The 12,921-nt window shown below is 37.0% G+C and overlaps 1 protein-coding gene across 2 annotated transcripts in view; it reads left to right on the top strand.

Annotated features, from left to right (window-relative positions):
* RTF2 (replication termination factor 2) overlaps nucleotides 1-11,322 on the top strand; it is a 30,386-nt gene extending 19,064 nt beyond the window's left edge. The window contains exons 6-10 of one of the 2 annotated variants that reach the window (XM_059827159.1): nucleotides 3,345-3,458; nucleotides 6,592-6,646; nucleotides 6,726-6,818; nucleotides 7,810-7,815; nucleotides 9,322-11,322. In XM_059827159.1, the coding sequence (XP_059683142.1) occupies nucleotides 3,345-3,458; nucleotides 6,592-6,646; nucleotides 6,726-6,818; nucleotides 7,810-7,815; nucleotides 9,322-9,503 (450 nt within the window). In that variant the 3' untranslated portion in view covers nucleotides 9,504-11,322. The remainder of the gene's footprint in view (nucleotides 1-3,344; nucleotides 3,459-6,591; nucleotides 6,647-6,725; nucleotides 6,819-7,809; nucleotides 7,816-9,321) is intronic. The other variant, XM_059827158.1, reaches the window with a different exon arrangement.
* The last annotated feature ends 1,599 nt before the right edge of the window (nucleotides 11,323-12,921 follow it).

Raw genomic sequence — 12,921 nt, 5'->3', positions numbered from 1 at the left:
GTGCCCAGGTGGCCAAGAAGGCCAACGGCATCCATGCCTGTATCAGAAACAGTGTGGCCAGCAGGTCTAGGGAAGCGATTGTCCCCCTGTGCTCGGCACTGATGAGGCCGCACCTCGAATGCTGTGTTCAGTTTTGGGCCCCTCACTACAAGAAAGACATTGAGGTGCTGGAGCGTGTCCAGAGAAGGGCAACGAAGCTGGTGAGGGGTCTGGAGCACAAGTCTGATGAGGAGCGGCTGAGGGAACTGGGGTTGTTCAGCCTGGAGAAGAGGAGGCTGAGGGGAGACCTCATCACTCTCTACAGCTACATGGAAGGAGGTTGCAGAGAGGTGGGTGCTGGCCTCTTCTCCCAAGTGACAAGTGATAGGACAAGAGGAAATGGCCTCAAGTTGCGCCAGGGGAGGTTTAGATTGAATATTAGGAAAAAAACTTCTTCACTGAAAGGGTTGTCAGACATTGGAACAGGCTGCCCAGGGAGCTGGTGGAGTCACCATCCCTGGAGGCATTTAAATACACATGGATGAGCCGCTTAGGGACATGGTTTAGTGGTAGACTTGGCAGGGTTAGGTTTACAGTTGGACTTGATGATCTTAAAGGTCTTTTCCAACCTAAATGATTCTATGATTCTATGAATAATTCCTTGATGCAACCATGTTAAGCCATTGAGATATAAACAGTTTTGACCACACTTTTATAACTGGACCCTGAAAGGGTCCAGACAAAAATCAAGCTGCTTGTCCAGCATCTCCTTCCGTTAACATCCCACTCTTCTTCAGTTACAGATTGAATCCTACATTCAGATCTCCAAGCTGCTGTTCTAATGCTTTTGTTTGTTTCAGAATAGTTTTCAAGTTCAATCTCATTTAGGAATGTCTTCTATTCAAGGTGCTGCAAAAACATCAAGGAACTACAGCAAATACCTTCATATGTATTTAAAGTCCCAATATAAACAAGGCACAGCAAGGGAGAGCCTGTGATAACTATAAAACAAAAATCTGCCCCAGAAGACCTTAATCTGAAGGAACAATCTTTCTGAATTTGCAAAACTGAAATGTCTTTCTGCTTTTTATCTCAGCATTTCAAAACACTGAGATAAAAATTGTTCCTCTTTTGCATGAAGGGATAGTGAGCTTTTTAAAAAAATCAGAATTAAAGCTTTGCATCCAACAGTATCGACAATTAAAAAATGTTTGCACATATATGCTGCAACAACAAATCACACCTGCTGGAGTTAGTGAAACCTGGGAAGGTGGAGTTGGTTCTATGCCTGTAAATTGCTGTACTTAGTATGTTTAGAAGGGTTTGGTCTCTCTAATATAATCTGGCTGTTGTCATGGCAAAAAAAGTATTTGTTTCAGTGAATGGAAAGAGGTCTTTATTTCCCCGTTTCTTGTAAATACTTTTCATTTTAGAACAGTTCCGCCGGTGTTTTCCAGATAGGAACCTGGATTTGCTTGCTTTTTCAAAATGCAACATTTATTGAAATTAGAGTCCTTTGACATAAACTTACTTGGAGGAAATTTCCACTTATTTTTGTATGCTTAACAGAATATGTTTTAAAAAATCATTGCAGTAATTAGTTTTTAAATCACTACCTGTAGGAGGGTGCTGGTCTTCCATGCTGTATTCAGAAAACACCCCACTAGAAATGAATGTGTAGGACTTCTTTAGAATCAAAACAGCTGCCAGTCGCTCCTGCCTCAGTATGAAGACTGATTCTGTCTTGATTTTCTAGACTTCTCACTCGCAAGTGTCTGAGATCGTACCAAGCTGGTATTTCTAACACTAGTTCATTGAGTAGCAGTGGAAAAATTTAGGCTACTCACCCATTTCTTGTGTGTGACTTATTATTCTGCCTGAATTACTTAATATGCATCTCTATAACCCTTGCTTCTCCTTCATAATCTCTCTGACCACTTGTGTTCAGATTCATTTTTTAAACTATGTTCATCACTTGAGCAGACTGTAGTCAAAGTACTGTCCATACATCCTTTCATTTGTTTAATTCTTACTGCAAATACATGAGTAACCTTTCTAAACCTTTGTTTAGACAACAGAAGAGTAATGACAAAGGCAGGATTATAAACTAATCTTGCAGATTAACAGAAAGCTTCTGGACTTAACGAAATAACAAAAAAAAAAAAAAAGGGGGAAATTGAGATCTTAGAAAAGAAAACATCGTAGTCAGTGTGCTGGCTTCACCAGAGACTGAAAATGTGTGTAGTGAAACATCTGTGTCTTCAACCAGAAAACAAATGTGGAATTACATGAAGCACATTACATGGATTATCCAGATTAATTTATAAATGTACTTTGAAATTTGGTAGTGTTAATAAATCAGATGAAGGACAATGAGAAGGCAAGGCTGGGTTAATGAATAATACTGCTTTTATGACCCCTTTTTATCCCCATAGTAATTTTAAAAAATAAAATAATAATAATATTAATAATTAAAAAAACCCAAACAAACAAAGCAGGTTTTCCTGTCTAGCTGTTGGGGAGAAAAATTCTCTGGTGCTGTCTGTTCTACACGCAGAGGAATAACACCTTTGATGTTGTGCCTAGTCAGTATAAAGGAACTGCTCCTATCAGTTATTGTTTCTTCTATTACTAAGTTGAAAGACACATTTTAGAGCAGAGTGGCATAACACTTAGATCTTAAGCAAATGCATTCATAACTAAAAAAAAAAAACAACCAAAAAACCAGAAAGTACCTTAGTGTTTTGGGTTTTACCTATGGGGTTCAGAAAATTGAGCAGATTATAGTTAGGACTACTGTGTTTAATCTAGTCGCTGTACATTTTTATGCTAGTAAAACAAGGAAGCCATGACCAGAAAATACGCAATGGGACCTTTTCTTTAAGAAAAAAAAGGAATAGTTAAGAGTGTTGTTTATAAGGGTCTGATAATGAAATAAATATGCAATTTCCATAACCCTGTTGCATGGAATAGGGCTTTGAAGAACAACAAAGTATTTTCATATTTCTGAAATTCTTTTATAATTTGCTGCGCAGATTGATATGTGAGCTGCTTTTAAATGCAGTTATCAAAAGTTCGCAATTCACTAGTAAGGTGAGTATTCTCTTTTTCGTGAAGAGGGATGCTGTCAATCAGTATTATTTCGCTCAGTGGTAAAAACAACTGAGATCTTCCCTTTGACATTTGAGGTGAGAAGATGTATTAGACTATTAAAAGAGAAAGAACTATTGGAAAAGACACAGCAGGAAGGGGAAGGATTAGAGAGCTCCTTGGAGAGCTTAAACACGGTATCGATACTAACAAAGATTCAACAACATAAAGATCTTGGAAAAAATACTAGTTTTGTCTTTTTTTTTTAATTGAAGTGTGGTGTTCCCTTTCAAGAGGAAGATGTGATTATTCTTAATGGTAATAAAGAAGATGTAGAAGTATTGAAGAAAAGAATGGAGGATAGAAGACTTAAAAGTAAATTAGAAAAGGTAATCTTTTTATACGTTGTTTAAAAGAAAACTGAAAGAGTTCTTGTCTGTAGTTCAATCTGCTCTTAGATCGTATAGCTTTTTCTGCTAATCTTATGAAGACTGGAGGATTTACTCAGTAAGTAGTGTGTACTTCAGTGCTACTTTTAAAAGTAATGAAATTGTGTGCATATTTTGCTAATAGCATATTGAAGTTGTATGTACTGAAACTTTCTTTTGACTAGCAGGCAGCATGTAGTGCTCTGAAAAATCACGGAATTCAGTGCTATGGGTGAAATGGACAGTGTGCCAGCTATACTTCAGGTTTTTCTTGAAGCAAAGAGCTTGTGTTAGTTAATTCTAGTAATGAGCAAAATCTTCCCCATATTTCATATGGCAGTTCCTGATGGCAGGTTATTAGGTTTTTTGATCTCTAAGTATCCTCTACTGGCTACTGTCAGAAACAGAATATTGGGATATGTGAATTCCTGGTCTGATTCTGTAAGACCACTGTTTGGAAATTTTGTCATGTTTTGAGGTTCTTATAGCCCTGAGTGATTACTGGCAATGCTAATTCCCACCGTACTGTTGAGGTCTTTGCATTTCTTTTTTTTTTTTTTTTTAATCTGACCAGGCAAAATGCCATTGAAATAAAGTCATTGCAGCTCTAGTGTATACTGTATACTACTACTCTGTGAAGTAGTAGTTGTTCTGTGGTACTGTAAGGTCAAATGACGGTTCTGCACACGGGACTTTTTTCAGCATTGCTATTTTTTTCTGAACTGGCATTGCTATTCTGGAGGATGACAAAGCAAGCAAAAACTTTTGTGTTGACTCAGTCCAGAGCGCAGACAGATTTAGCTGAATCTCAAGAGCATGAATCATCATTGTCTGACGCTTTCAGCAACTAAGACTTTAGATGGAGGTTGATCATCTCGCCCCTATTACTGCGCTTGATTTTTGTTTGCCTGTAGGATTATATGGCATACAAATGTTTTCCTAGGTTCTCTTGAAACAAATAACTTGTTTACTTACCAGCGAACGTATGATTCCTTCTCATCATAGGGTCTTTATTCATCTGCACCAGTACAGCATTATTGGGCCTAGGCAATACAACAAAAGGATGATTACCCATAGAAATCCTGCTGTTCTCTTTCTTCTGTGTTTGTAGCCTCTGTAGTTAATGTAGAATGCAGAGAACCAGAGTCCTTCTGCTGTAAGGACAGTACCATAAATCTTACAGTGTCTGTTCAGATGGTCGGTTTTTTCTTTTTTTTTTTTTTAGTGCTTTGTAATTAAATGTTTGAAAGAACTGTAAAGCTAATTTGAAAATAGAATATTGCAGATCCCAGTAGATGAGTAATCAGCCCCAAAAGTAGTGGTCATTTGCACTCTATTAGGAAGGTGGCCCTAACAAAGCACCTATAGCTTTGGTTCGAATAATCTGGAATATTCTGAAAGCTGGTGCTGTCCCCAACTTCCGTGCAACAAAGAAGTACCTAAGTGTGCTGAGCAATTCGGTCTCTTACAGTGTCAGCACAGTCACTCATGGTGGCAGACAAAAGGAAATCATGCTTTGGTCTTGGGGCTCTATATGCCTTAGGTGAATATGTAAATATTTTTTGTTTGTTTAGTGGAGACTTGCATTAAAGGCAGGTACAGTATTTGCAAATCTCTCAGCAGGCCTCTTGCATTTCGTCCTCAAGTTCTGATGTTTATTGCAATACTGCCTTGCCTTGCTGCACCAGCTTATCTTTTTGCAGCTAGAACTGGTCTTCTCTCTTGTCACTGGCACCATTTGCTCAAATCTGCGATCCATGAGCTCCGGTCCCAGCATCAGAAGACAGTTTCTAGGTTGGGGTTTGTTGGCATTGCTGTTCAGACCTCTTCCTCAGTTCCTTCTTTCAGCTAGGGGAGCACTCTAAGTGGACCCACTCTATTTGGAGCAGGAAGCACAAACTCCTTTTCTTTATACCCATGAGACAAAACATAAGCAAGATGCAGCTAGCACTACTATAAAAAAATTATTCAACTCAACTATGCCATACATGCCTATGATGAAATATGTATAATATATTTTCTTTATGTATAATGTATATGCATACATATATTTACAAACATCTCATAATTCAGATGCCAGTTACTGGGAGGTAACTTTTCTTTTTAAATCCACCCATAATAACAAAGGTGGAAGCACCCTGAAAAGAGGTTTTTCCTGTACGCTGAAGGACACCAGGAAAGCCAAATTTGCTTTTAGAATAGTAACCCTCTGCCACCACCTTCTGGCTAAGCTTTGCAGCAACATGTGGTATGGCATTTTTTTCTTCAAGCATTATTCATATGCTTGACAGCATGGGTTCTCCTAATTTTTATAATGCATTTAAATATATTTATTTTCCTTGAGTTTGTGCAGCTTTCTTGAAATGCATACACCGTTCTGAATGTATGCAGAGTCATCTTTTGTGATGTGACTAATGACTGTTTTAATACATCTTTCTTTTTCAGCTTGGCATTTATATAATTGATGCCAGTAATGGGATTCTTGTTGCTGCTGTTTGGTTTTTTTGTGTTTTTTAATCTGGACAAACATAAATTAACTTGGAAAATCTGGTCCACAGACGCTTTTAAAAAACTTAGATTGACTGTTTGCATCTTTTCTTCCCAAGGACTCCTCCAACGAAGGGCCCAGTTATTGAAATCCCAGGAGGGATGTTTTTATTAGCTAAATAAAATTAAGTGGATATGAGATGTGGGATTATTCTGAAATTTTTATTGAAAAATGTCTTTATTGATTACAGTTAACTGTGTCCTGCTTAATGTCATGCAATTTACTGTCCAGCCATGTGGGCTCAGAGTATCAGATTACCTTAATGATGATAATACACACCCTGCAAAGTATACAAATCAAAATACCATATCCAGACAGTTTAGTTTTGGCCTGCACAATTTTCTTTGAGGTACCTTTAAGGTTGCCAAGGTTATTATTTTTCCATATAGAAATAACATCAAAAGTGAGGAGCAATATTGTGAAAGGAAGAGTTCCACTGTGTGAAACATAAAAATGTACTAAATGGAATTGTGTGTCTATCAAATACAAGTTGGGAATTGTATATCCTTTCAGTACATTACGAGATTTCTCCTTGTGTTGTTTCAGAAATCAAAGAAATGTAAGTCGGCAGAATCAGCTTCTCAGCAAGATACCGCTGAAGGTAATGTCACAGCTACAAATTATGTGTAGCCTTCTGAGTTGTGAAGCAGATTCATGATTTCATTTTTTTTCTTTCATAGATTCTCCAGGTCCATCAAAGACTAAGAATGGAAAGGATTGTGTCAATTCCAGTTCTGGGGAAAAGAGGCAGATTATCTTCACCAAAAGTTCAGGTTGGTGTTTATTCTTTAATCTAAATGTGGAAAATGTGAACAAATAGTTCTGCTTTTAAAAAGATTGTAGGAGAGATCCTCTCAGGCTATTTTGTACCGTAGTTTTCAGAAGCTATCCTCACTTCCTTTTTTTTATCTTTCTCAGTAATAAAAGGTCAACTCCTGTCTTCAAGGGAACCATAATGTCATGGCTCACTTTTTCAAAGAACCCCCTCTTTGAAAAGTCTGTCCTAAAAGGCTGCCTTTCCAAGCTGGAGTAGGAAGCTGCCTCATGAATATGCACAAAGCTCCTTGTTCAATAGAAACTGTAGTCAATTTAACTTTTTCTTAAAACTGAGCTTTGTGTTACATTCTGCAGAATCTATGAAACTGACTCTGCAGAAAGTGTGCAAGGGCTTCTGTTGATCCGTTTTTCCTTGTTCTGCCCGGTTTGCCTTTGTCCTATCTGCTATCCGTCATCCCATACTTTGAGTAAATAGTCCATAGAGTAGGGACTGACTTGTTATACTTTCACAAAATACCTAAAACAATAGGTTCTCTGCTCACACTTGTGACTGGCAAGTGCTGTAGTGATGCAGATAACTAATAATAATAATAAACACTTTTCACCACATTGCATTTCTTTTTTCACTGTGAAACAAGACAGATTTGCTTGTTTGTCATTCCAATATTGCTGTGCTTTAAGCTGATGGGAACCAACTTGAATGAATGAGATTAGAGATTCTTACTCACATAATGATATAGCTGAGGGTTTGGTGTATCTGTTTTATTGGCTAGGAGATAGTGTGAGGAGAGTTAGTAGTTGTTTTCCTGAAGTACAAGTGGTCAAAAAATCTGTTACGGCAGTTTATTTCAGTGAAGTGTATTAAAATGTCCCAAGCTGATGACTTGACTTTTAGTCTTCCATTTTAGCTGATAATTTGCTGTGTGTCACTGCGAGCAGTGGAATATAACTTCAGGATGTACTGATGTACCTACGGTAGTCATGCAGCTATGAGTAAACTTGGCAGTCCTTTAGTCCAAAGGATGGTGCCCTTTCTTTATGTAAATACATATTATGTTATTAAATATCTCCAATTCTTACTGATGTTTTCATACATTTTCGAAGTCAGGCTGAGGTTTCTGTGTGAAGTATTCAATTGTGTACGTTACAGCCACAGAAAAAGTCAATATAACTTGTTTGACGAATTTTAGAATAGTTAAATGATGAACTGTAGATAAACTATGTGAGAAGCTGGGAGAATTTCCGTTAGAAATGCCTTACCTGCCCCTTACTGTCTGTTTTTATAAAGGATAGACTTTTAAAAATATTTTATTCCAGATAATTGCTCTTGGATGTTGAAGAACCTAGTAATTCTTATAATGTTTGATGTATTTTTTCTTTTCCAAGAGTGTAAAAGAAAAAATATGCCTTTTGAAATGTCAGGTCATTGGTTTATGTTTCTGGAAGCAGTTATATTGACCAGCAAGAGATTAAGAGGAGAGAGGGAAAATAAAGGAAAATCCATGGACTGAGGAATGCCAGTAGCGTAGGAATTAATTTGTGAACATGGCACCCTAAGGTTTCTGGACTTGCAGCATACATACTCATTCTTTCAAATCCAATGTTTGATAATTCATTCCAGACAACTGTTGGTGGCATTAAAAGCAGCATTCTCCAAATATAAAAAGGGTCTGATCTCTGATGATTTAGGATTGCACATATAATTCCTATGACTATATGCAGAAATCAGTTAAGTGCATTTTCAGACAGGCTCCCTACTAGCTATTTACATGCCATTGTGCCTAAGTTAAACTAAATATGTACAGTTTCTGTATGTATTAATTTCTTTGCAAAAGAGACTTAACACATGCTTTTTAAAATACTGTCCTTCAACTTTGGAGAAGATTAAGTAGTTGTTAAGAAAGAGAGGGTTTTTTTTATTTGTAGTAGTAAATATTATACACTGAGAGAGATGGTATCAGAGGGATGGGCATTTTCCTGTCCCAAATATAAAAAGATGTAAACCATTGTTATTGGTCATAAATGACTTTGCAAAGAATAAAGGGAGGAGATAGATTCCCTGGGGACAGTATGTCTCAAGTTTAGCTTTTGTCATTTGATAGCTAATTTCTAAACAATACTTCAGGGTGGTAGAATACTTTCATGTTTCTTTCTTAAGACTAGAGTTCAGAGCCATTTTTCACTTAGAGGAATAAATGTTGTCAATACTGAATTACAGTGCAAGGGGTTTACACAAGTAGGAAAGAATTCCTCTCTCTCCAAGATTTCTAAATGCATTTTGAGCATAAATTCTAAAAACTAGGAACACATTTGCTCTTAGGAACACGTTTGCTGTTGAGTGTAATTATGGGATATATTTGCAATAGCCCTTAAAACATGTATGTACTTCATCTCTGTACGCATTATTTTTTAAATACTTTTTTCTGTTTGTATTTAAATATACTTTTATCAATTGTAAGCTGATATGCATGCTTCATTCTATTCCTTTTTCTCTATCAGATAATGGAAATTCATCTGTACCAGGAAAAGTCAATAAGGCTTCTACTACTACGAAGAGATCCATTGCAGACAGTGAGGAGAAATCCGAGGCATACAAATCTATTTTTACATCACACAGCTCAGCAAAACGTTCAAAGGAAGAGTGTTCCAATTGGATTACTCACACAGCATACTATTTCTGAAACAATGATGAGCCTGATCGTAACATTCATTACTGCTTTCCTTCCCTAAGGCTTCTTCTGTACAGCTCTGTATCAGAACTTTTGTTGTAATCTGATGTTATCTGGAATTACTCAGTTTGTAACTTGTTTATAAACTTGTGAATAACTAATTAGCTTGTGTTAGTTGCAATTTCTGTTAAATAAGAAATAGGTCACCAGAATCCATGTTGTATCGGCAGACCTCGTTCTAAAACGATGGATTATTTGCACAAAATTTTTTTTTCTTCTCCCAGTTGGATGCTATCAATCACACTAGCTAGTGTCCCCAGTAGTAGCAGTGAGGGTAGAAGGATCTGCCTACTGTCGTCTTCTATTGATAGTTGCTGCAACTGTAATTATAGTTTTCAACATATTAGTACAGAAATTCAAACTTTTTTAAAGTTTCTGACAGTAAAAAGAGCAATAATGCTTTCTTTTCTACTAGCTGACTGAGCCCTCAGTAGAACTAGTATATGTTTCTTAAAGGTTCTGTAGGTATTTTCAAGTAATTTACCTTTTGATGGAATATATGAAAGCATAATCATGAAAAGGTTTGTAAAACATTCTTTTTGTACCTATTGTTGTAGCCTGTTTTTAATAACAGAGTATTCACTTGTAAATCATTATCTATAAAGATGAGCCTGTAATAGTAAGGCTGGGGTTTTTCCCAAAAAGGTTTTGGGGGTTTTCTTTGTGGGTGTTTCACAGTTAGAAGTATCAAGTCTGAGCTTTCTTTTGTAAGAGGATCAGAATACAGTGGAACAAAAGTGTGGGTTTCCTTACTTCTCTGCTGAAACAGTAAGGTTCTGTGTACATCTCTGAGGAGCGATTTGCTGTTCTGAATTCAGCAACTTATATGAAAATATGAGCATTTGCACAGGGTGAGAGAAAAACGGGTGGTGACAGAATAGGAGCAGGCAGATCTTAACTAGCTTTTTAGGGAGAAACGATTGGGCACCAGTGTCATGCAAGTCAGACCCATTGGTGGCTGATGGAGGGAACCCTGCAAGGCTGGAGTTAGCTTCTGAGAACAGTTCTCTTCCACTTTGCAGGCAACTGAAATGTGCTGCTTTCACAACATCTGTAGTGCACATTGTTTTCTGACATAAAATTCTTAACAGCAAACAACTATTTGACTGTTAATTGCTTGTTACAGAAAGATGCTACACATAGTATGTCACTCAGTTTTGCTTTTATATTTATGCTTTTTATCCCTGTGATGTTGATTTAAATGTAACTTGCTCTTGTCATATGACCATAACACTCCATGTTCAGTTGAAGTGCTTATTTTGTCAGTGTTAGAACAAAATAACTTTTTATGGGCTTTCCTTTGGCCCTTTTATTCTTAGCTTTTTTCCAAGCACAGGAATCCTTTTAAAATGTTAATCTTCCATAGAAATGATTTAGTGGCTGAATATTTGAATCCAGTAATATCTACATGAAATGACCAGAGGGAGGGATGGAAGCTTTTCACCTTCCTCTCTTCCTCTTTTAAAATTAAAATATGTTTTTATAATCTTGGCACAAACTAACCAGAATAGAAATGCAGTAAGTAGGAGGCTTTTAAAACCACTGCATGATGTTACCTTATTACCTTTGTGTGTGAAAATGATTAATTATCCTCATAATTTATTTTTAAAGGTGTCCCCATTTATAATTGGCAATAGTTAATTGGAGATTCAAATGTTGTGTTTATATTTGCGTAGGTGGTCTCCATGATTCAAGCACGTTGAATGAAACTGCTGGGGTTTTATTATTATTTTGATAGGTATAATTAAAAATTGGCTTGTTGTAGAACTTATATGGTGGTAAGCATTTTTGTTTTCCAAAGATGTGAATGCATATATACATCACATCAAACAGTTTGAGGTTTACTTGAGCTTCCAGGAAGCACTCTGCCACATTTTGTATGCATGTCTAGTAATCAGCTTTGTTCTCCCTGTTCTGTACACTTTTCCTCTTCATTATTATCCTTTATTATTTGTTAGTTACAGATAATGAAATTACTGCACTAAAAGATATACTATAGTAGGCCCTTTATTTGCAGTCTAATTCTGTTTTGACGATACGTGTTAAAGTCCTATTAGTGTTTTATTAAGAGTGCATTTTTCTTCCTTTTAAATCAGTTTTAAATCCTAAGGGGAATTAACTTAATGCTTTTGATTTAGCTATTACTTTGCTAAAGAATACAAGAAAACATAATATGCAGTTTTGCTTCCCTTTTCTTGATAATGTGGTAGACAAAGTCCAGCCTGCTGCCTTGGTAACAGGCTTTCCTGCTCATTGGGGCATAATAGTGACTTCTTTTTTTCAATCTGACCTGCTCATCTCTTAAAATAAGTTCATGACTACTGTGGTTTGGTTAATGTGCTGATTCTTCATATACACTTGGGTTTATTATCTGCAATTGATAGTTCGTGCTATGCCACTTTGTTAGGATTTTGTTTGGTAGTTTACCATCCTCACTTCGTGGATGGAGTTCTTAAAATGTTTATGGTTTATAGAAGTGTTGTCAGTGACTGATGAGGTCTTTTCCTTCCCTTTACAAAAAACAGCTGTGAAGGAATGTGATATATTGTTGGCATGTGATGCAATTCATCGCCACAATTGACTTTTGTTAATGTAAAATAGAGGAGCAAAAAACTGACACTTCTGTTGTTGGCAGCTGGGTTAGGCAGTTGAGACTGGAACGTTGACTTGGCAAGTTTTAATAGATTCAAGCAAATAGTTTGCTGGAGGATGTTTGCTTTATTGTGGTTTGCTTTTTGTGGGGGAGGGCAATTTAATTTTCTTTTAATGTAGGTGAATTTGAATGTTGGTGAAAGTTGAAGACTGCAGAAGTCTTAGAATCCGAAACCTTTATTTTTTGAGATGTCACATAAGTCTCCCACAGCATCGCATCCATGTGTCTCTGTTCTGGGGAGTTCACAGCACAGTTAGCTGTGTTTCCATGATGTTCAAGCCTTGGCCTCTCTTCTGAAGACCTTAAAAAGGATCCAGTTAGTGTCAGTTGTATAATAGGGGGATTTTTTTTCTGATGTGGAACCTGCCCACTGGGAACTGGACTGAAATTCAACAACTTCCTTCACATGGCCCAATAATCAAATGCTGGTCATGAAACCTGGCCCAGATATGCACTAGTGAAAAGGGACTGTGAAGCTATGTATCCTGATTTACAGCCCTGGGAACTGTCTGTCTTTCTGCACACTTACAGAGCATTCAGTCCTTTCGATATTGGTACCTCTAAAACTGAAAACCTAAGGGTGTGCACACATTCAGACTCAGCGGAGAGCAGCCTGGCATCGGTGTTCAATACTGCAGCTTTATTCCCTAGTCGCACCAGATCAGATGTGATATTTCATCCTATTTCACAGGATATCCAAAACCTACTTTTTCCCCT

This window comes from Gavia stellata, chromosome 20 (genome assembly GCF_030936135.1).
Source record: "Gavia stellata isolate bGavSte3 chromosome 20, bGavSte3.hap2, whole genome shotgun sequence".
Classification (NCBI taxonomy): Eukaryota; Metazoa; Chordata; class Aves; order Gaviiformes; family Gaviidae; genus Gavia; species Gavia stellata.
Note: the sequence above shows the minus strand (reverse complement) of the source record. Positions and strands in the feature narration are given on the sequence as shown.